Genomic DNA, 24188 nt, shown 5'->3' with positions numbered 1-24188 from the left:
ATGGCTTTCGTCGTCTTCTTCTTGTTCTTAGCTGTTTTTGTTAGATGCACATGTGTCGTAAGTTGTGCTCGCCCACCGATCGTTTTCATTTTAGTAACACCTCTCTTCATAGACTGTTTTTGTAACCGTCTGGTCTTCTCTAAGTATAAGACTTGACTGTATAGACATCATTTGAGAAAATTCTTCGGTGAGATTTTGTTGCTAACGATACCATCCACTTTATACAGTAAAATGTGTGGTGAAGATGTCTACTGGATTGTGTATAGGCAAGAAACGTGAGGACAGAAATGGATTTCTAGGGAATCGAATATAGAAAATGTGATGACTGACTGCTAAAAGTTGGCGGGAGGATTTCTATACCTCTATACTTCTAGCTGTATCTTCACAGTTCAACGTATAGAAGAAGAATTAGAAGAATTAAATGATAAAACTGGACAATTTGTGTTGCGTTTGATTCATTCTCATTGAAAATACTGTTCAGCTGATTATCAGTTTACCTTAAATCTGTGACTTACACTAGTTTGTGACATGATATACTTTCTCTGATTCAGCGGCACATCGATCCTAATTGGCGTCTTCGATTTATGAGTAATGGTTGATGTCAGATATGACACTTGGTTATTTCGATGCTTTCAGTAGACCTATATCTGGGATGACCGCTATCTTATGCAGGTATGGTCACCCTCTCAGGCCCCAACTTACAAATTCCTTCAAGCAAATCAGTTTACTTCGCTTCACTGGTCACTTAATTTGTTTCAAGGAAGTAACAGACCTTAACATTGAGGTCAGTACAAAAACCTTTACTTTACACAAGGACGTGACAGTTTTAAATTAATGAGCTTATCTATTTATAAACTTCAACAGAATCTGATGCCCAGGATATTCGTATACATCACTATTTGTTCTTTAAAACGTGAGAATTACAGATACTTCTTCCCCCTATGTTAGCACCATTAATACGGAAAACATAATACAGTAAAAGGCTATCCTCATATTATAAACATTACAATCGGAACTTCCCTAACATTCGTACAACAAACAAACGATGTTAACACACTCAGCCTGACATATTGTCTCATTAAACATTAATGTCCATCTTGGATTCCCATGTGTATACATTAATAAAAGACAATCCAATAAGACTTGAAAGGTTTACAGAGGCCCAGAGAAGGTTTAATCAAAGCAAGAATCAGTGCAGGGCCTGTTTTTAACGTAGTGAAAAGATTAATAATTAATATCGTAGGCGAAATAACGTCCTATTTTTTTTAATTTTCATTTTCAGGGGGTATGCTAATTGCTAAATTTCTCTGAAAACATTTGGTTTTCAGTTTTGTTCCTTTGAATCATTCCGCATTATGATTATTCATTTATTTATAAATTTGATTGGAGTTTTACGCCGTACGCAAGAGTGTTACACAGTGGTAGTATGGTTGGAGGAAATTACCGACACAGGCACTGTGATTTAAGATGAGTCTATACAGATGTACATGGATATATACACTGATATCAAAGGCTTTATCCATTAGTGTCACTAATCGGACGTCACTCTGCAACATCGCCCGTATGTCTCTAAGACAACGTCTGGAAAACCACGCGGCCGATATTTTTTCGTGAGCGGGGTGCATAAAGAAACACGTGTAATGGGCCAAGCCAATTCTATGTATGTCTGATACAACTTGTTCACCCTGATATACAAGTGCTTTGAGGAAATTTGACAAAAACACAGGTGTTTAATCCGCGCGCTTTTTCTCATGTAAATTACTCATATCACATTAAAAACTGATAAAAATTTAAGCTCTTCAACAGAACTATATATGATGGGATTTTCAGTGAAAAGGATGGAAGAATTCTTGAGTTTTGCTGTCTCCAAAATTGTATATGGCTTTCTAAAAGACTGCTGGCCTGGAGCTAGCGGTATATTGATGACGTGCCAAAAGTTTAATGAAAGTTTGACATGAATTTTAATGGAAATCTCGTGTTCATTAGCATATTATATTAATTTGGGTATAAGGTGTTCCTGTGATGCTGGCGGCATGTGTGAATGTCCCCAGGCTGAAGTTAACACCTAGACAGCCTATCCACCAGGCACCTGTGCCTTGTGTTCGCCGTGTTATCAACATTGGTGTGGTCTATAGCACAGTTGCACGTCTCACCTCGTCTGACTTCCATCGCGTCTTTTCAATTCTCGGGTAGACACGAAAACACTTTTTGCGGCTGCCCATAACAAATAAAGTGCAAACTCATGAGATTATAAAACTGTTCACTGCAATCTAATACTGTGTTGTATTGTGAATGTTAGCAGGCCTTACACATAATCTGTTTTAATCTGGTCTTGCAGTGGAACTGTAGGCTTGGTGACCACATACTGTTTAATCCACCGCAACGCTGCATATCAGGACCAGTCATGTACGTTATTGTTAGAATTGTATGTCTGTAAACCTTGTTAAAACTTGTTTGTTACTATACTGTATGTTTTTGTATAAAAATGTACTGTCACTTGTCAAGTGAACCCAGAGCCCCGGAACCACCGACTCTGCGATACAACTGTGCCATAGCTGAAGTTACACCAGCTAGTGTGAATCTGTCTAATTTATATGTGCATGTTTTCCTATCTTTCATAAAGTGTTCAGTACATAAGTAAATCCTGCCTTGAGTGTTCCTGATTACAAATTGTGACGGCATCACAATATTTGATGGAGTATAACCCGAGCAATCAGGACCTTCTGTGTTCTAAACTTTCCCGTGTACCAGAGAGAAGACATCGGCTGTGAATTAATTAAGATGACCAACATGACAATGCCAAGCATAGATGTGTACCAGATTATCAGCATGTTAGGGGTAAGCCTACACCCGACACACTGGTCACTTCAGCACCATAATGGGCAGTCTATGCAGGTTACCTTCACTTGGGGGAAACTACCAGAGACACAGCTGACAACCAGCGTTTGTTCTATCAAGAAATCCGCTTCAACCATTCGCCGTGACCAACTGAGAAGGTCAGCATATCAGCAGCGAATCAACACATGTACAGAAGCTGGGAATGGAAGTTTGAGTGAGGTAAACACAAGCTGTAAAGCGGTGCAGACACAGAATGTGACAGGTGTGACTGTTTCTACACAGGTTACCTATCCAACAAAGAATGCCCTCTGCCAAACAGAGATGGATGAGTTGGTAGGCAAACGGAACCCTGTGCCAATCATATCGTCAAATGAACATTGTGCCTTGACGACAGGACCCAAAGTCACAGAGAAGATTTTGAAGCGCAGGTTGGATTGCGGTTCTGACCACTTTCTGATTAAGTGGCAGAACCAGCCTAACAGATGTAATGAATGGGTGGTTAGAGCTAACCTGGACAGAAGTGCTCTGAAATATTTGCAACAAAATGAAGATCGCATCCCAGGACCGAAAGAAACAACCGTTCACTCCTCAAGCCCCGTGACAACTGACATACACAGTGTGGGATTAACGGATCAGGTCGCCTTCCATACGAGTTCAGCTAAAGAATACATTTTGAGTGTTAAAGTGGCACCCACTGACGCAACAGCTGAAGACCTGAGATATGCGGATGTTCTTGACTACAAGCTAACAGATGACTTTGGAAACGTGGTCAATGAAATTCAGCAGATGTATGAGTTAGAGAATGTAAGATTAACACATATTGTAGATGTTTATGGTCGGCGGCGCAAACCTCCTAAAAATTATCTCAACACACCGTTAAAAAATTATATTTCACATAATGGAGATGACGTGGTGTTGTTAACATGGCCAAATATGCCTAAATAATATGTTTTTCACCGAAGGTTACAACATATTGTTAGTTTTGCACTTGGCGCATTTTGACACGAGGACGTGTCGAATTTAACGAAGGGAGAAATGTTGTATTGTGAATGTTAGCAGGCCTTACACATAATCTGTTTTAATCTGGTCTTGCAGTGGAACTGTAGGCTTGGTGACCACCTACTGTTTAATCCACCGCAACGCTGCATATCAGGACCAGTCATGTACGTTATTGTTAGAATTGTATGTCTGTAAACCTTGTTAAAACTTGTTTGTTACTATGCTGTATGTTTTTGTATAAAAATGTACTGTCACTTGTCAAGTGAACCCAGAGCCCCGGAACCACCGACTCTGCGATACAATTGTGCCATAGCTGAAGTTACACCAGCTAGTGTGAATCTGATTACAAATTGTGACCGGCATCACAATAACTGTATGCCTTGCTTCTTCGTAACGTCATCAGTAGAATGAAGAGGTTATTGCACATAGCCTCACTAATCCCTAATCCTCACTAATATCAATGAACAAATCAATCACTGAATGAATAGAATAGCCAAATACTTGGACGATTTATCGAGGACGACGCTATTTTTCTTAACCCAATAAAATGACGTGGTGAAAAGTCCCATGATATGTATTTTCAAGACTTGAACATGGGAGGTGGGGGTCATTGCTGGATCAGATGGTTAAACGCTGGTTCACTGGGACTATCAGCCCAATGAAATATGAAGTCACCTGTTGGAATCAAGCTCTCCTTGTTTCGACTGCGGCCATTAGTAAATTAGTTTGGCAAATGCCGAGCGTTGGCTAGTGGCTGACTGGGAGCCCTTAGGTTTCCTCCACTCTTAAACCTGACCGCCGTCAATCACTCAATCAATCAATCAATCAATAAATTAATCAATCAATCAATCAATCAATCAATCAGTAAATCACTGTAACATCAGTATATGAAGACATACCTTCATCGGACTAACAAAGCACATTTCTACAACAACACGCGATACTCATTTTAACTTTCCTCACAAATTCGCACCAATTCTCTGTTAAACTGGGCTTTATAAGAAGTTATTGACTCACTTGGTGAAACACCATAGGAAGAAACACACAAAGAAAGAGAGTACCAAAATAGCCATTACGGCCGTTTATTCTTTTTAACACTTTTGAGAGATATACGAAGCGAAAGAACGCATAAAGAAAACAAGTTAAAGATCCGATCATTCTCAATAGGCTTGCTTCAGGCAGTTTTGTCTGACACTCGCCGATGTGATGAGTTCTTAGCACAAAATTCAAAGGAAACAAATTTAAAATCCTATCACGAAACAATACAACATTTACCTTTATATATATATATATATATATATATATATATATATATATATATATATATATATATATATATATATATATACGTTTTAAAACAAATTGAAACTTTCACGATTCTATATACAGCAGATATTGGAATGTTTTATATAGGTCAAATACTTAATGCACATACTTTATACAGGCAAAATATACGTTAACAAATACTGAATGTTAGCACACAGGCTAACGCAACAAATCAGGCCGTTTTTAGAATCATTCACGAAGAAGATGACTCCAATTGTTGCTTCCTTTAGCAACCAGATATGACGAGGAACATAATGTCCACAACACATTTATCTATAATTTATTCACGTATACATGGCACTTGAGTCAACCTACGACCCTTGACCTTTACCCTGTTTTAGCCTCGATAACACTGATAACTGGAAGTACCCACTGATAAATATTCAAAGGAGAGCAGTTAAGCAAGTATCAATGGAAACAACAAAGCCACAGAGAATGTCATGTACTCGGAGAAAATCTCTGTAATTATCAATGCTGGACTTGAATTCACGATAGTTTCTCATTACTACGCGGTCAGGTAACAGATCGCTCCCATAACATTCTGAACATAAAAAACCTATACAGGACAACATTTAAGAACATTAGCAGATTGTTATTACGTATTTTGCAACAGGAAGTTTAGATACCTTATTGTATTATTAAGATGTCAACCATTAAAACCGTGTGCTTTTGATTATGACTGTGCGCATTTTTCGCTACGTTTTCCATAGTTTCCAAGAAAAATATTGACAGCAGCTTCTAGTATCTGCCCTTTTAAATCTGCATGTCATCAAAAGCCTCACATCAGTGAAGCAAATAACAGGACAAGCACCACACAAAAGCCAACAAAACATTACCACATACCATCTCCAGCTTATAAGTATGCGTGACAAAGATTAGCGCATAGCCGGTGCAAAAGTAAACTGCCCATAGTTATCATAGGCCTATGGCTTTACAAGCACCATAAAAACTTATAAATACAAAAATTCAAAATTAAATAAAAAAAATTGTACAAAATCAAACAAAAAACATCAACTATAGATCTTACATGCTATACTCTGGGCTTAACCTCTAACTTTGGTTGTGTTTGATGCCATATTGGTTATTCTAAATGTCCATCAAATTCAAAACAACAATGTCATTCGAAATGGAGCAGAAAACTGACAAAAATACAGGCATAATGCGGATATATTGAATGAACAAGACGAAAATTTCTCGTTGGTATGAATAATGAGGTCTAACTGTGAGGCAGGATATATCTATATGTCAAGCGTACATGACCAAGCAATAAGTTGCACTATTGCACTAAATAAAAATCGCATCATGTCGAATTTGTAAGTTCACTGAGTGTTGCCTAAATATACAATTTTCTTTTCTATATCCTAACTTCTAATATCTATTCCCCACTCAACGTCAGATGCAATGCTTCATAAAATAAACACATTAAACATAACATAGTGATCCATATTAAATCATATTGATGAAAATTAAACGTAAATTTATTATTTCTGAGAAATAAGCTTATATTGCGAAGCAAATTAATTTGATAGCACTCTGTACAACAGGAAATCTAACCAAAACGCCGACAGGTTACCGTAATTACAAGTGTGTGTGTGTGCGGGGGGGGGGGGGGAGGGGAGACTTAATACATTTGTGTCAGCAAGAGTGAAAAGAGGATTTGGTTAGGTGCAGAGAAATCAGAGAAAGTTGTCGGCCGTCATTAAGTTTTTATTACTGGAATCTGCTCAAAGGCAAATTCCAGTTATTTCTTCGGGAATCAGCTGAATAGCTGCTATTGTGAACAGTTTCGTGTGAATGCAAAAACAATGATTTATAACCATATGCTAGAGGAAAACGCAAAAGTAGAGACTTTCGCTCCACGTGCTGGCCAGGAATTGATTCCATAAATAGACGTGTTAACGTAGAGCAATAGAAGACGGTAGGCGTCCACAACACGTACAATGAGCCTCCATTCTGACACATGTGCAGGCTGTTAGCTCGACAAACAATCTAATACGTACTCGACCGCAGCGTCCATTCGTGCCACGCCAGCCAAGCCAAAAATAATCCACAAGGATTTCTGCTCTACACTTGTCATTCTATTCGCCTAGTTCGACTCGACAAACGAAATCGCGTGTATGATAAACCGCTTAGCATACTTGTAGGTCACAAAAAGTCAACACGGTCACAGCATCCGGGCACTTCCCATCACCGAGAAGTACCTGCCCGGATCAGTATCAACTAGGCTTTTATTAGTCAAAATATGCAGACGTGTCCAGGGCTTTTCAGTCTTGTCCTTTTCCTCCGATGCATCGTTGTTCAGTTGTCAATTACACGTAAACGACGATACTCCTTCAGATTGGCCAGTATTTGTTCGTATGGTTCACCAGCCATTCTCAAAGCTTATTTGACAACCCATAAAGGAATTCTGAAGTAAGTCGGCAAAATCCACCAGAGAACTCTGATAACCTGAGCATGGGCCCAAACACAGTGATAAAAATTTTGTTTACAGTCTCATTCGGAGCGGGTTATGGCTGTCTTATGGCATTGTAGATAGATGAAATACAACGTTATTCCACGCTCGACGTGTATCTTTGTCTCTTTAAAAGGGCAAAAAACTTACTGTTTTTCACTAATCAAACTACTACTGAACATTTACGCTGAATAATTTGACTTGAGAAAGCCTTTGTCACTTTCGTGGTCTAAGATTTCTTTGGAAAACCATATTTGCTTTACAACAACAACGTTCGAATTTCCTGAACGTCTTCTTTGAAGCAAGATTTAGCTTTTCAAACTACGACTCCGCTTAGATGCCTCTATTTGACATAATTCAGTAAAGCTGACAGTTCAGGTGTTACAAAACAACTTAACATCACAAGTACATGCCCATCATATTCGCACACCAGAGGCACACTGCAACAATATAAAAAGCTGCCCGCTGACCAACAAACGACTTGTACAAATATAATTCACCTTAAAAGCATAACATAACTTTTTCTCGATTTTGAATCTTTTGAAAGACGTGGTAGATATTTGGCCTTCAATGAAGACAACTTAAAGCCGACGGGCTCAAGTTTTAAGTTTGGTTCACAAAACTAACCTGTTTGTCAACCTTCACGTTCGCGTCTACGTTCGCGTTAGGCCGTGGTTTTCCGTGGATAGAGTAGACGGACAAAAATAGATTAGAGTATAGATTACGGTCTGCATTATCTGTAGAAAAAACCCTTTAGGAACAAGCAGTAGTCAAGTACAAAACAATATGTAAGGAGTGAAAAAAAGACATGATAATTTAAAATACTTACAGCAATAGCACAGTGGTTCTTAAGATCCAAAGTGAGACACAACATCATCCATTCTCTGTATTACACATTAGCAAGCTACATATAAACAAATACACATACAAGTAATATAGTCCAAGACGCTTCTCATTTTCTGAACCGGGAATATAATAAACATGTAGAAATTGAGCCTTCGTGAATCCGTGTAGATATGTGTCGAGTCCGCCCATTGGAACAAGGGAGAGTCTACGATAATATAATGACAAATACAAGTCTAGATTGCCAGCAGTTCCCCCAGCAGCTTTGTAGGGGAGGCCTGTTCGGGTGTTAGACGGATGGAGAGAGCCAAGAGGTCACTTTTCTTTAAACGTCATCGGCAGTAACGGGCAATAACGGCTCGCGTAGAGAGGGGTTCACATCTTATGACTCTGTTACAAACTTGATACGCAGCACAGCTGCATCCAAGCCACTCACTGAGCAATCCTGGAAAGAAAAACGGGTAAAGCTTTAGTTAAACCAGTGCAGACAGGGAATAGCCTCAGTTTGCCAACAGCTGTTGAGGTTTCGTGGGCAGGAAAAACGGTAGCGGATAGAAGGAATGATTTTCCGTGGCCTGTCATAGCACACAGAAGCCTTCTCAGCCTCCCAAACCCCAAGCTCCCCACCACCACCTTCATAATATAAACATACCCCTTTGACTGACCCTTTGCATGCGGCGGTCATTACATATGGCATCTGCTAAGTTAAACTTCACTTCCAAAAACAATCTCGCAAAACAGCTCTGAGCTCGGGTTTCCCTTAATAGTTGGGCTCTCTATCAAAGTAATATCTGCGGCTATTTATAAAGAATCGACTGCTCTGGCTTGTCGTGCACCGTTGCTTTCAATAAACAACCCGGGGATATTGAAAATTTTACGCTGGTGCTTCAGAGCTTACGGTTAATGAATGGAGTATGCCCGAGGCATGGCATAGCCTGATAATGTGACCTAGCCAAAGACAACACTTGTTAAGCTACTTGCTCACGCTAAGTGCTTCAAACAATCAGTACAGAGGAGAGAGTAAACACATCTACAATCAGAACTGTGAAATGGTCGTCTGTTTTAGATACGTCTCTGTTCGGTATGCATGTGTACGCTTACTCGCTTTATACAGACACAGTGTGTAGTATGAAAAGCAGACGTTAGAGCGTTAGGTATACGTATACCGTCAAACCTCACTGGTCAGTCTTTGACCACACAAACCACCAGACCATAAATAAATACATGCAAGGTGTCTTTTGTGTCCGTATTAAATAATATTTTGCCCAATTCCAAGGTAAAATACAGACATGGATGATTCTGATATTAGGTGGAGAATAGAAGATATTCCATAATGCACAATCGCCACGATATAGCTGAAATATGCCGAACTTGCATTAATCCATAATCATTCATTCATAATGCATAACACGAAGACAACCGTCCTTACACTGGTAAGAACTTACAAGACATTTTTATTTAGAGGAAAAGCTGTCACCATTAAAGAAGGAAAACTTCCCTGAAAAGAGAATGCCGTCAAACACAAGAAAATTTGTCATTTTAAAGTAACTTGAATGACTTGGAGAACACATGCAAATAAGGCCGACTTTAAAATCTGAAGTTGGAAACCATTCCCGTGTTACCTCATGAGGCAAGCACTGGCAGTGTAACATTCAAACTCTCCTATGGGTCTGTAGTTTTACCTGTGTGCTGTCTTATGCCTGTGTGAAGTGCTGCTATGGCTGGTGTTCAGTTCAACCATTAATCAACCTGTGGGGATAATTAGCCCATCTCCCACGTGACAGAGATTCTTATTATTACGTCCTGAAACACACCTCTTATCTGTCATTCTGTCCAGACACTTATCTCACTCTGAACCCTTTCACCTGTTTGACCCAATAGGGCACAATTAAAAGCACAACCTGACAACCGAGATTACAGAACCACAGTCTTGAATAACATCTGTATATCAGGTGACCCCGTGCACAGAGACAAGAGTCTATACACAACGGCGCAAGTATTTAAATCTTGAGGAGTCCACCATTAATCGTTTGACATGCGGTTTCACCACAGCGATTTCATAATTAACAGTGGTACGCGTTAATACAGTAGCAAGTAGGGAAATATTAAGCGCGTGTATATGTTTAACATTTTCCTAAATGGATGAAACAAAGTCGCATATTTAAAGCACCATCTTAGGTTCCTTTGGTAATGGGCCTTGAAATTATCGACCTGGAAGGCCCCTTATGGTTTATGAGGGGTATACGAATATCGGCATTTTTTAGTGAAATTTAATTTCACTGAATTCATTACCTAGTGTTTGGCAAAATAATGCTTCTTATTTCCAACGTAATTTAATATTTTTTGCATGGTAATATCAGCACTATGATAACAGAGGCGTTTTTTCATATATTTGTGTTTATATAAAGCAAAAATATAGATGAAAAATGAGAAAATATAGATGTAAAGTTACGTAAATGAATTAACTCAATGCACGGCCTTGTAAACAATTAACAGATTTCTTTCTTTGACGCCTTATATTTTATTTCACGAGGTTTAAATCACAATTGACGTTAATTGCTTAACGTAATCAGGCGATGGCGTGAGTGTACATATTGCAGGGCATCCAACAAAACTCGGCTTCTAACTGCACCTGTTTCTTTCACTGATACTAATTAAATGCCCTCTGGCTCAGATGGGTTATTATTGCGGTTTTTAGTCCTAAAGGCCAAGAAAGTGTTGAAATAATTGTTTTTATAATATCACGAGGTATACATTTGTATACTGCTAGGGAGACAGATGTTCCAAATGATTACATGAACATAGCTCGGCTCCTCTCACATATGCCCCTCAGCTTCAAAGTGCATACACCTGAGCCGGGCTAATTGTTACCGTAAACTTCGCAGTGAAATCCAGGCATCCAGCAAGGTGGTACATAAGTCCCCAAGCAATATAAGTGTAAATGCTTTAAACATGAATTTATCAAAGGTAAAGCTTATCGAGTGCACAAAACGGTGCTCTTTTGCATATGTATATACATCATTAAAAATCTGTGTGTATTTTACGGCCCGAATGGTGGATTTAAACCGTACTGAAATCGGGAAGGAATTTATGTCTAGATCTGATAAAGTCACCTCATGTTTAATGCAGGTGCGTAAGTTTTCAAACGCTGAATAAATTAATTGTCCATTGTATTGACGTCAAGATAAAACAGAGTGCGTCTGTAACATCTTTGTATACCCGGTGTATTTTATGTACCATGCAGCTGCAAGTACTTGTCAAAGATGTAATTAGTCTTCCCTTGATCTTTGAGTCAGAAGACACCCTTCATATAGCCATGAGTAGTATCTACGAGTAACACAATAAACTTTGGACATCAATGCAGTTAAAAAGGCACAAGCCAAAGGTTAGCATTTTAGATTCGTTCATATGGATATCCTTCCTTTATTCATTAACATGAATAATATCAATCGAAATTTCAATCTAATAATACGGACATGTCAAAGACTGAACCCAAAGCAATGTGTCCATATATTTGTTTCATTGATGTTTAATGCCATACTCAACAATTTTTGTCAGTTTACGTTAGCGTTCAGTTTTAAGGATAAAGCAATTCAGAATCCGGCAGAGGTAAACGCCAATGACAGGCTGTCCTCCTTGTAAACTTCCTCACTTATAGGTGGAAGACAAGGTTTTTCTACGAACGTAAGCCATACGAGGGCGCCGTCGATCACTAAATATCAATACTAAGGCCCAAGGAATAGTGAGAGTGGAGATATTGGCCTGATGAAGATCGGAATTGAACCCACAACTAGTCTGCCAGCGGTTAATCATGCACCTTTACATACACAGGACGATGTCTCGCTCCCTAAATGCCTATATAATACAATGACAATCAGGTAAATTGTGATCGAATGACTCACTCAGTTTAACGAAAGCTTATTAAGACGGTGTGACAGGAGAAAAGACTGACATTCAACTTTATTCAATCCAAAGGAATATCACAATAGGCGTCAAATGCGACGTTTTCACGCCCCTTGTGCGACGAAAAGCACGGCCTTTCCCGTGGCAATTAACGCCATGCCGTCAGTTTGGTATAACAACACCGCATGCTAATAGGATTTTACACTCACAATCTTAGAAAAGAGAACATCGTTTTCGTCTACCCTAGGTGAAAGGGATGTTAAGGCACATATAACAGAATTCGTCTATGAGCTTTCAGTCAAGACACATCTATGTACATCTACAAACTGTTTTGGTATACGCAGTTCAAGAGAAGCGTTTAACATGGAGGCCACTGCATCACAGAAATTCGCCCATATAGCTTGCACTTACCATACACATTTATGTGGCCATGTGTTGTCAATACCGAACAAATAATGATATAGCCACTGCGAGGACAGGGCGGTAACATTCAACTTTAAAATACTGTTGTGTTATGCATTTAATAAGATACGATTAATTTGCAAACCAACTCAGTGGCCTGGAGACTAAACTACGCTGGCCAGTGGATCTATATCCTGTTGGAAATCAGATCTGAAATTGGCTTTCCGAACAATTCAACGCAATCTTTCAAATAACATAGATATATTTGGTATTGAGTTTTGATGAGATAAGCGAAATATGTTCTCCTGATAGTTTACAAGTTTTTAAATAGGAAGAAAGATGTTTAATTTTTATTATGGACACAGAGAGTTATAATTTGTCAGGCGCATGAGGAAAAGTCAATGCAAAGTCACAAGTGGATCGGCATAGAGTATGGTATAAGACTGACCACGGCTTTACCCAAATCTCTGTAGGATATAAGAAAAGCGAATTACCAATACACATTGCTTTCACTGATCACCAATCAGGCGTCGAAGGATTAAGGTGAGCAGCTCTTGAAACCATATATTCGGCTTCATTTCACAGCAAAGATCTCGCTATGACATTTACCAAGACAATACCATTTCCAGAAACAAGAGTGCGAAGTGTGGGCATGTGAAAGGTCAGACAATATGGAAATGTCTCCAACTCATCAATACTCTCCGGTGGTCCTCGCAAATCTAATACGCCCCGGATGAATTCTCCTTTTGATTGGCCATAGGTAAGCAGTCTGGAGCTGAACATAAGATCGATAACAACACATCCACATTTTCTTAGCATTTCTAAGCTACATGGGAGACACCGCGTGAAACGTAGGTCCGAGAGGATATGACTTCTTGACACGAACGTTAGGCGCCAGATTAAATAAAGGAATCGATAAGAGTGCAATTTGCACGCTCGTCGTTTAGCAAAGATATCGCTACACACACTCCGTGGATTGAAAAGTGTCAGCCTTACTTTCACAAATCTTCAGCCTCATAAACATGACTAGAATTATTGTCTACATGCACTTTCACCCCACAAAACCTTACAGTCGCGTTCATTTGCCCCTGCACCTTTATAAACAGTCAATCCTTCACCTTTATAAACTATATGCTGTCATTCGCACACCTTTATAATCTAAACGCTTCCATTCGTACACCTTCATAAACTAAACGCTGTCATTAGTAAATCTTCATAAGATAGAGCACTGTCATTCTTGCACCTTTATGACCTAAATTCTGTCATTTACACAGCTTTATGTCAGCTATACACAGTCATTTTTTTACTTAATTACTGATTCTCACCTTCACTGACATCTGTTAATAATTAAACAGCCACCATTGGTAATTAATTGCAACACTAGTTACTCTTCAGATCCGTAGCAATAGCTTCGTTGCTTTTTGTTAGAGCAAGACAGCCTTAACATCATTATAATAGGCTTGTGCACCTGACTTGTCATCATAATACACCTGCCTTCGTATGACACCTTCCACCTCAGTGCATCTTCACTTAAATATTCATCTCTGACTTAACTGCTCTATCTACGTATTCAACAGCCACACTTTTTTTATCTATTTATGGTAAAACGTTTTTTTAAATTTTTTTTTGCCTCCAAGCCGAGTGACTTCACTTTTTATGATCCATTTAACTAGATAGTACAGATAATCAGCCTTACATTATCTCAGCTCCTTCAAAGCCCATATATACACGGTTATGAGTTATACATAGAAACAACACAATGGAACACTTACTACAAAAACTTAGTCAACAGGAAAAAAAACACAGAGCAAAAGACTTGCTCAACTGTTAACTTAAGCTCTAATCGGGCTCAGAAAAGCCATGTTTTTTGCCTCCAACTTAAACTATGTTGCACACGTAAATGTTTGGTACACTCATAGATTGATTTATTTATTTAATCGATTGGTGTTTTACGCCATACACAAGAATATTTCACTTATACGACGACGGCATTGTGGTGGGAGGAAACCGAACAGAGCCCGGGGGAAAACCACGACCATCCGCAGGTTGCCTTGGAATATCCCACTTACCGGGGAGCTCATAAGCTGACACTTTCCTACCGATTATATATTGCTCAATCACTTCAGCTCATTGTTCTTCCATGAAACATCCATACACAGTAACAAACACGTTGCTTACATAAGCGTTGTACTGTGTACATATTGTATATTTTTGCTATCACACTATCACAGATACATTCGCCTAGATTTTCGTCGACGTTAAATTCCAGGTTGGAACTATTTAATCTATGCTATGACGGTCCATATGATCCACACTGGCTGAAAAAAATCCGATGGCGTTCTCTTCCCAATTGGTAGGCGCAAAGAACCTCTGGGAAAGGTCTACACTGCGCTCTGTCATCTAGCTTAACAAAACTGTTATAAAGGTAACATTAGAGTTTGTGGAGGATCGGTTGTGTGAGATGACCCCAACACAAAAAGGCCTGTCATCCATCAACGAGACAGTGGGAGTGAGAACCTGTGAAAACTACTACCCTAGAGGACTCTGTGACGACAAGCTAACACCTATAATCGCTCTCAAACGGCCTGTCGACGTGGGCTGGCTTCTGGACAGCGAAGCTCGGCTGGAAACCGTGCGATAAAACACGACAATTTGATCAACAAATGATTGCCTAAATGTAATCACAAAGCGGGTGCCACAGAATGTTGGGCGAGACCAGAGAATGCGACACGGTGATATGGCGTGCGACCGTCTGTACAACTGATAGACCAAATAAATGCTGTACCGCAGACAACACTGGAAATAAACACCCCAATTAAAGTAATGCAACTATTCGTTAAATGAATGATGGGGATTCTCTTTATTGATCCCTGTCAGGGACAAAACTATTTCCAAACCTGTGATGATTCAAACCATTTCGCCCCTGTAGCACATGCATGCAATTCTTGGCGGCCTAAAGAATGTCACCCCATCCCTTTCCTCAGTACATAGCCTTGGTATTTTCAAACATAGCCTTTCGACCCTTTAATAAATATTTTCTAATGCACCTTTAAGTGTTATTGCAAGTAGCTTTTGACGTTGTAAGTAAGTAATACATTGTTTCTTAAATACTGCATCCGGGGGCCTTGCATCTTTACCATCAACTGAGTCAATACGAATAACTGTTTGAACCATTTACGTCACAATTTTATAAAACCGTTATATGGGGCAATCACATAATCAATAGAGCCAAAGGAACAGAACCAAGCCAGGGTTATGGGTTATTAGTAACATCTTTAAACACGAAAGGAGAATAGACGTTCGCAAGATGTTCCAAGATTCTTCAACCTCTCATGGTTCTTAATAATATCATTAAAACAGGCACATGACCAATTCAGAGTTTTTAATGGCGCTAACAATCATCATACAAATAACTGACGAATTAAGATTCTCTCTCTTAATTGTCGGTCGAGGAAAATTGATCAGAACTAAAAGCATTTACATGATATATCTCATAAAACTTTGTATTCTGTGAGTTAAAATATTTTATCAGGTTCACATATTTAGTTTTGCGACAACATGGACATAACTCTGTGTACCGCTTGGGCTTTGGTCTATCTGATCGATGGTAAAGCCTTATCTCTTTTGAACATAGTGTGATAACATCAAACCAATTTTAATTCTTACAAGGCCTAAATAGTCATCATATTTAGTCAGGGACAAGCACAGACATTTCCACAATGTTCATAGAAGATTGGTGTCTCCAAAGGCTTTATATAAAAGAGGTAGTTATAACAACTCTTATATTTAAAAGTATACCTTTTATGTCATGTTTTTTTACAATTGCATCTACACATTTCCACGTACCAATACTTCACGTATACAAGCTTGATTAAAACTATACCATGTATATACATGTCTATGTATCACGAGAGGCGTATCATATACAGTTACACGTTTACACCATGATAAAACTATATCATGCACAGGTATATGTGTGTACCAAGACAACTGTACGATAAGCATTGCCACATACTGTATGTGTATACGACGAGAAACTGTATCATATACACTTTGTTGTGTTTAAGTCTTCCTCCGACACTGTTTAGGTGTCAGAGGCCAAAAAGTTGTTTCGCTTATATATAATTTATTTACTTATTTATTTGATTGGTGTTTTATGCCGTACTCAGGAATAGTTCACTTATACGACGGCGGCCAGCATAATGGTGGGAGGAAACCATGTAGAGTTTATGTAAAATTCCAGCTAAACCCGGCAGTGCACAAGTATGATACTGTCTATATATACATAGAACTACAGGTAACACGCAGCAGAAGTGAGACAAATAAAGATTGCGCTAAGTATAGACCGCAGCACGTGGTCAAACAAGCTTACATTATTTCTCTGAATGTAGTTCTAGTCGCTTAATGTTTGTAATAGAATAGCGGCTGAACGTTTTCACTGAATGAGCGTATCTCTAGCGAACATTTTTGTGTTAGCTGTGAGCTAAATGTGTAAAACATGCCTCGAACATTTTCACACACATATGGAGGAGGCATGGAGTTCTAAGTAAGTGCGGGAAAGCCGTCAAACTGAAGTGTTCAAACAAATAACTATAGCGGTATCACAAACACCGATAACACCAGCTGCTGTTTGTTAAATGAAATAAACTTAATAAACATGTTTTTGATTGCACCATATATATATATATATATATATATATATATATATATATATATATATATATATATATACAACCCAGCAGACAGACCAGAGAAGATTCTCTTCCTATCTTTCTTGTTCCTATAAATTATAGACAGTGCTCTACGAGTAATCTGAACAATTATCCGTCCATACTCTATCTTCTAAACGCATTCAACTGGATGATTGCCGCCAATGTAAACAAACTGATATATAAAGTGTTCTTAGACTTTCTCAACTGTAACACTCAGTTATAAGCTGTTAAATTCATGTAAATCTTGAACCCATTGTCATAACAGAGGTACTTACCGTAGCTTATGAAATGTAGGGATCCTGACTGAATCCACCCCATATAAATCAACGTGATGGCTAAAAGCAGTAAACTATTGTAGAGATGACCTGCAAAGTAGCAAGCATATAGCAAACGTTACAAGCAATGAAGGAACACTGAAGGCAGGAACCATTGCCGTGTTGTACTGACTTTGGTTCTTCTGCTCGTAGTTGTACCCCTGGCCTTTATTCTCCAAAGGCTCCCCTGGCTGGTCACTGGCCGGTCTTTGAAGGGGATATTTATTAAAACATAGTCTTTCTGTATTGTCTTTGATCTTCTGACATATGGAACCCGTGGCTGGATCGTCACATCGACAGTTTCTCAGCTTTTTGGCACGAGGCTGACGGTAAAGAATGGTCAAACTGTTTGTTACAGCGGGGCGAGCAGTGGTTTGGCGTGCCCAAGAAGAACTCTGAGCAATGTTCACGGTAAAAGTTCCAGGCAGCAAAACACGTAGTGTCAGCTTCGCAGATCCACTGAGCCAGTTCACAACTGAGTTGAGTTTTGTCGTCGTCTATGCTCTCCATTGCGCTTAGTACATCCTTGGCACAAACCTCCACGCGGCTTTTGGGAGCCATGCAGTGCTTGTTTCCCTGACAGTCACAGTTGATGAAGGCGAAACCCTGCTTGTCCTCGGTCGACAGAAGTGAGATGAGTGCGGACTTGCACTGCTTGGTACACCCGCCTTCTTTACCGTCCATGACGGAATTACAACCGAGGTTAAAGTTATGTAAAGCCATGCCACAGCCAACTCTTCTCGCGCACTTTACCTTGGTGACGTTACAGGGTTGCCGTGCCGCCTCTTTGGCGAGGAGGCCTTTCTGAAAAATAATCAGTAAGAAACACTGGAGAACGTAGCCATAGTAGAATCCTAATCTAACCAGGGACATCATACGGGTGGACGCTAGTAGGCCGATAAACGCGACCCGTTAGCTACACTTTCTCGGTTTGTTGATGTCCAGCTCAGGGACGGACCAGAGGTTCTGGCTCTGTTTGCACTCTATCCCTTACGTGAATCCCCCGTGAATCTTGCAGCTAGTTGCCGCGCTCGGTGAAAACATACTTAGCTGGTTCACTTCGCTTGTCTTCCCCGGCTCTTACCAACTCTTCAACGTTCTCAGCTCTGTCTCGACGTTTTTTTCGCACATCACGACCGAGTTCACAAACTCTCGTATCCTCTAGCAAATCTTCTCTTATGAAGTTAGCTGCCTGGATGTACTCACAGCAACAGGCCAGCCCTTCGCCTGTGTAAACTGCATACTAATCGTGGACACACGATACGCTCACCTTCCGTTTCCCTTCACTGTATAGCGAAGCCACGGGGATACACAGACATCGCTTTAGACCTTCTATTCTACTGGCCAGACATCTGCTGATTCCCCTGTTGGTTGCTCCCGCCTGTACAAGCTGGCGAGTTGAACTGACTACAGGCTGTATCGCGTCAGTTGAATATATAGGGCCCCTCACTCTAGCGGCTCTATATCCGAGCAGCCTGACAGCCGCTTAAACTCCGGCTGACGCTCTGTCTAATGTAAGCCTACGCCAATCGCCACGAACTATAAAGCTACTTTCCGCCAGCGGCGGTGAATAGCGGATTGGTAGAGCGTGTTCAGTTCATTCTGCGGGCGTCTTTGCCTTGGAGAGGGCTTGGGCACCGCCCCGTGTCGCACACCCTAGAGGGGTAATGCATACCGTGGCACGCATCGAATTGCTGGCACCTCACCAATCTAGCCATCAATTTGACCTGAATGTCTTGTACTCAATACGTTTATTTTTGTCACGAGTGGCGAGTTGGGACGTAGGGAACATGTTTGTGAATAACAGTGGAGTAACTTACACCGGTACCCGTCACACATCGGCTCTGTCGCTTAAGGGGAACCGCAGAGAACGACAGGCGAGCCCCCAGCCTATGTACTGCACTACTTCAAGAGTAATAGACTGCTGAGATAACCTCAACTGTAATCCGACAAGTCGGGCCGTCTTAAACACTTATGCTTACGCGCTTTCAGTGGCCTGTACTGGTAATCTATCGGATTAGTCCCAGACATCTCAGTGTCTATACAAACAGAATGTCAAAGTGAGAAAGTTTTCAACTTTCTTTTGCTATAGAGATTAATTAACTTTAAACGCGTTAGTTCGTTCTGTAGCTTTAATTGTCCCTTTTGGTGACTTTATTAGCCTGACTATTCTGTCGGAAACCATTAGTCATTTGATTCATTTACGTGATAATGCGGCAGTGCATAGCTCAGACGAGTAATCAGGCGACATATAGACTTAATCATCCATTCCCTCAAAGATAACCGCTCGGTGTTCTAGTGCGATTTAACGTCACTTTAACCCATTAATCTGGGCCTTATCACAGAATTTATAAACAAAGTTTTTTTTAACAAAAACGTTACAGCGTTTCCTTAATGGATTTATGTTTATTTTATTGGTGATGAAGATTGTTTAGTTAATACCACGATGATCCTTTTTAATGGATGGTGGAAACCGGACAGGCCTAGAATTTAGCTCGTGCCACTTACTATTTATTTATTTATTTGATTTGTGTTTTACGCAGTACTCAAGAATATTTCACTTATACGACGGTGACCAGCATTATGGTGGGTCGAAACCGGGCAGAGCCCGGGGGAAACCGACGACCATCCGCAGGTTGCTGTCAGACCTTCCCACGTACGGCCGAAGAGGAAGCCAGCATGGGCTGGACTTGAACTCACAGCGACCGCATTGGTGAGAGGCTTCTGGGTCATTACGCTGCGCTAGCGCGCTAACCGACAGAGCCACGGAGGCCCCTGCCACGTAATAAATCAATGAATAAAAATCCGGGATCTGGATTCGAACTCGCGATTTCAGCAGTTTTTTTAACGGCATCATTTTGTAGATTCTACATACTCAATTTCTAGTATCCAGTGATATACCTGACATTTTACCTGATGTAAATACGAATCAACACAACAAGCACACAATAGTTGATGTGCTGAAACTGAGTATACACCGTATCAGGCCAACGTAAAGGAGTGAATACAGACAGATGAGGAAGTTCAACGTTTCTGACAAATTACCAATTACTGATCCACAAATATTAAAAAAGGCGTGTACAGCCTATGTCATGAAATTTTGGAGCAACACATCCATGGGTGAAGCACCTCTCGTCGTGACAGAATGCTGACTCCCCGGATCTCAAAATTACATTATGTTGACATCCAGACCTCAATGTAACATTATGTTAACATCCAGACCTCCATCTAAAATTATGTTAACATTCAGACCTTAAAATTACTTTATGCAACCTTCACAATCACATGTAATGCTGATACATAGACCCCAACGACCTTACAAGCCCCACAGCTAAGCCTGGTTTTTATACACCCATACGCTCGGAAACGCTGTAATGGGCCTTTGCGTAGGCCGGTATTGAGCCCTCACTTCATGTACCTGTCTCCTGCTGGTCACTCACTGTGACGTACCCGTTCGTATTACTTTACTATAATATTCCCTCATAACCGTAACATTAAGATGCTAAACACTCCATTTAAAATCACTATGGCTGCGGATAGTCGTGGTTTTCCACCGAGCTCTGCCTGGAAACTGGGTAGAGGCCGGTGAACACCCAGAAAGATCCGCAGGTTCGACAGTGCGATCGGAGAGGAAGGCAAGAGGAGCTGGACTTGAACTCACGGCAATCGCATGGGTTAGAGGCTCTTGGGTCATTGTTTCGCGACAAAGTCTCATTTTATGATGACTCCATCATCACATCACTGTAGTAGACATGTCACGTGTTTTCCTATAAAACGTTGGAGAAAACGTTGGAGTGATTTACTGAAAACGTTACTGTTATCAAAAGGATGTCAGCTTATGTTTTAACAAATATCTATGCGTCTATAGTCCCACCATATACACGTAATCGGGTTTATGGATAAGACGTCTGCGTTCAAATGAAACAGCAAGGCGTTTGCGCATTCATGCGTGTGTATTTATACATGCATTTCATGAGTAGTTAATATTTGCAGTGCAGTCCTTTATATCCACACGGCCTTTTTCAGACGACATCTTTTCTCAGTGTTATGATTGTGATAACCACCCTAACAGACCCTTTATCAAGATACCCACTTCTCACGGATCAATTATTTTGACGTCCACAGATCATATTTCATCCTGTGCGTTTCATTATGATACCACTACTCTTCATAAACTCATCCACTCCTCTGTTTTATAGGCATAACATCATTTTCTTTATGGTAGCATCCACTCTTCACAATATCACTGTGAGACCTTTCTGTCTTCACAGTCTCATTATGAAGACATTCACTCCTCACAATATCATTATGAAGACATCCATTCCTCACAATCTCATTATGAAGACATTCACTCCTCACAATATCATTATGAAGACATCCATTCCTCACAGTCTCATTATGAAGACATTCACTCCTCACAATATCATTATTAAGACATTCGCTCCTCACATTCTCAATATGGAGGCATCCACTCCTCTCAGTCTCATTATGAAGACACTCACCTCTCTGTCTCATTATGAAGATATCCGCTCCTCACAGTCTCATTATGAAGACACCTACTCTTCACAGTCTCATCATAAAGACATTCACTCCTTGCAGTCTCATTAAGAAGGATTCTACTATTCACAGTCTCATTATAAAGTCATCCACTTCTCGCAGTCTCATTATGAAGACGCCCACTCCTCACAGTCTCATAATAAAATCATCCACTTCGCACAGTCTCATTGTGAAGACATTCACCCCTCACAGTCTCATTATGAAGTCATCCATTCCTCAGAGTCTTATTATGAATGTAACCACTCCTCGCAGTCTGATTATGCAGACATCCACTTCTCACAGTCTCATTATGCAGACATCCACTTCTCACAGTCTCATTATGCAGACATCCACTGCCCACAGTCTCATTATGCAGACATCCACTGCCCACAGTCTCATTATGCAGACATCCACTTCTCACAGTCTCATTATGCAGACATCCATTTCTCACAGTCTCATTATGCAGACATCCACTGCCCACAGTCTCATTATGCAGACATCCACTGCCCACAGTCTCATTATGAAGTCATCCATTCCTCAGAGTCTTATTATGAATGTAACCACTCCTCGCAGTCTCATTATGCAGACATCCACTTCTCACAGTCTGATTATGACTATGAGGACATTCATTGGTATTATGAATACCAATTGACACACAAGATTTTTATGCAATAGCTTATGACATTTATTGAGAAAGTCAAATATCACACGGGTTCTAGAAAACGGCACTACTATGCAATGCTATAGATCTTGACGTGAACAAATTCAGGCAACTCAGCGAACAACGAAACCATTTAATGGTAATCTAGTATCTAGATAAACTGAAGAAGACTTTGTTGCCTTTGACTTTAATGAAAGTTGATGAAAGCTGATCAGCTAAAACATCACAAAATCCTCACAGCCACTCCCTTCTGTCTCATTATAATGGGAAGCACGCGAAATGATTACACAAGCACTTTTCACAGCTTTCTTACATCTATTCCGGACGAAATGACCACATCATTTAAATGTTTATGTAAAGGTTTAAATTGCTTATATCTAATATACACCCTTGCTCCTTGGCATAAAAGGTAAAAACGTCGTGATGTTAATGACAATTTATTAGACATTAGTGATCTGGGATAACTTAAACGGTGATTTGTCATTACATTTAATACACAAGAACATGAAAGCAATGAAAACGAACCAAGATTAGTCTACAAAAAGACTCCAAGTTTTTGCAGGCATAAGCCACATTCCCCCATATGTGTTCTGACTAACTGGTCCGTGTAAAGACGTTTGGCTGGACATTGTGGCTGTAAAATACATATTTCAGAAAAGAATAGATTTTTTTATTGTTTTGGGAGTGAATATAGCACGACCTTTACATTGGAGGCATACAGTTTAACTCAGGAGAGTAAGTTAGAACAGTTTCAACATTATTTGCGCTCATATTTAAACCTAAATTACCACAAATATTTCAAACAGTTGCTGCTAAATCCGTTCGTTAGATTGCAAATAATTAAATCTTACATACGTGTAGGCTTATGAGTGTGAATGTTAGCACCTTCTTTTCAATGGAACCCGGTTGTTTGTTTGCAATCCATTCTCCTCCTTGGAAGATTAGCGTCTTAAATCAAACTCAAGGGGAGGTAATGCCCGATTCAACACTCAGTATATCACGAGTCATCGCCCTTGAACATTATGTTCAGGTGTAGCTTATTCTCAACATCCTGGTAAATCCTATTTCTGAATGGAACTTTGGTTGTTCTTACAAAATATTGTGGAGAAAAAAGCTATGAATTTCTGTCATTTTGTGCTCGTTTTAAGCCATGCGGAGTTCTTTTTTTTTCTGATTAACTTGATATCTTTATCAATGTATAC

At 39.9% G+C, this 24188-nt stretch overlaps 2 protein-coding genes across 2 annotated transcripts; one reads left to right on the top strand and one right to left on the bottom strand.

The window, feature by feature from the left end:
• Positions 1-8530: 8530 nt before the first annotated feature.
• On the bottom strand, positions 8531-19229 carry LOC135472381 (growth arrest-specific protein 1-like). Its single transcript, XM_064751856.1, is given in 3 exon segments — positions 8531-8903; positions 17751-18139; positions 18141-19229. Coding segments are annotated over 2 exon segments (840 nt in total). The 5' UTR covers positions 18666-19229; the 3' UTR covers positions 8531-8903; positions 17751-17824.
• A 350-nt stretch (positions 19230-19579) lies between these two features.
• LOC135472555 (histidine-rich glycoprotein-like) lies at positions 19580-23000 on the top strand. Its single transcript, XM_064752109.1, has 2 exons — positions 19580-19702; positions 22419-23000. Exons 1-2 carry the CDS (start codon positions 19580-19582, stop codon positions 22998-23000), a joined length of 705 nt encoding a protein of 234 aa, XP_064608179.1.
• Positions 23001-24188: the final 1188 nt, after the last annotated feature.

Source organism: Liolophura sinensis, chromosome 8, assembly GCF_032854445.1.
Source record: "Liolophura sinensis isolate JHLJ2023 chromosome 8, CUHK_Ljap_v2, whole genome shotgun sequence".
Classification (NCBI taxonomy): Eukaryota; Metazoa; Mollusca; class Polyplacophora; order Chitonida; family Chitonidae; genus Liolophura; species Liolophura sinensis.
This window is presented reverse-complemented; position numbering and strand designations above follow the sequence as displayed.

Coding starts and splice junctions, on each gene's coding strand:
- LOC135472555 (XM_064752109.1), top strand. CDS start 19,580: ATGTTTGTGAATAACAGTGGAGTAACTTACACCGGTACCCGTCACACA. Junction 19,703..22,418: donor TGTACTGCACTACTTCAAGA/GTAATAGACTGC, acceptor TACTATTCACAG/TCTCATTATAAAGTCATCCA.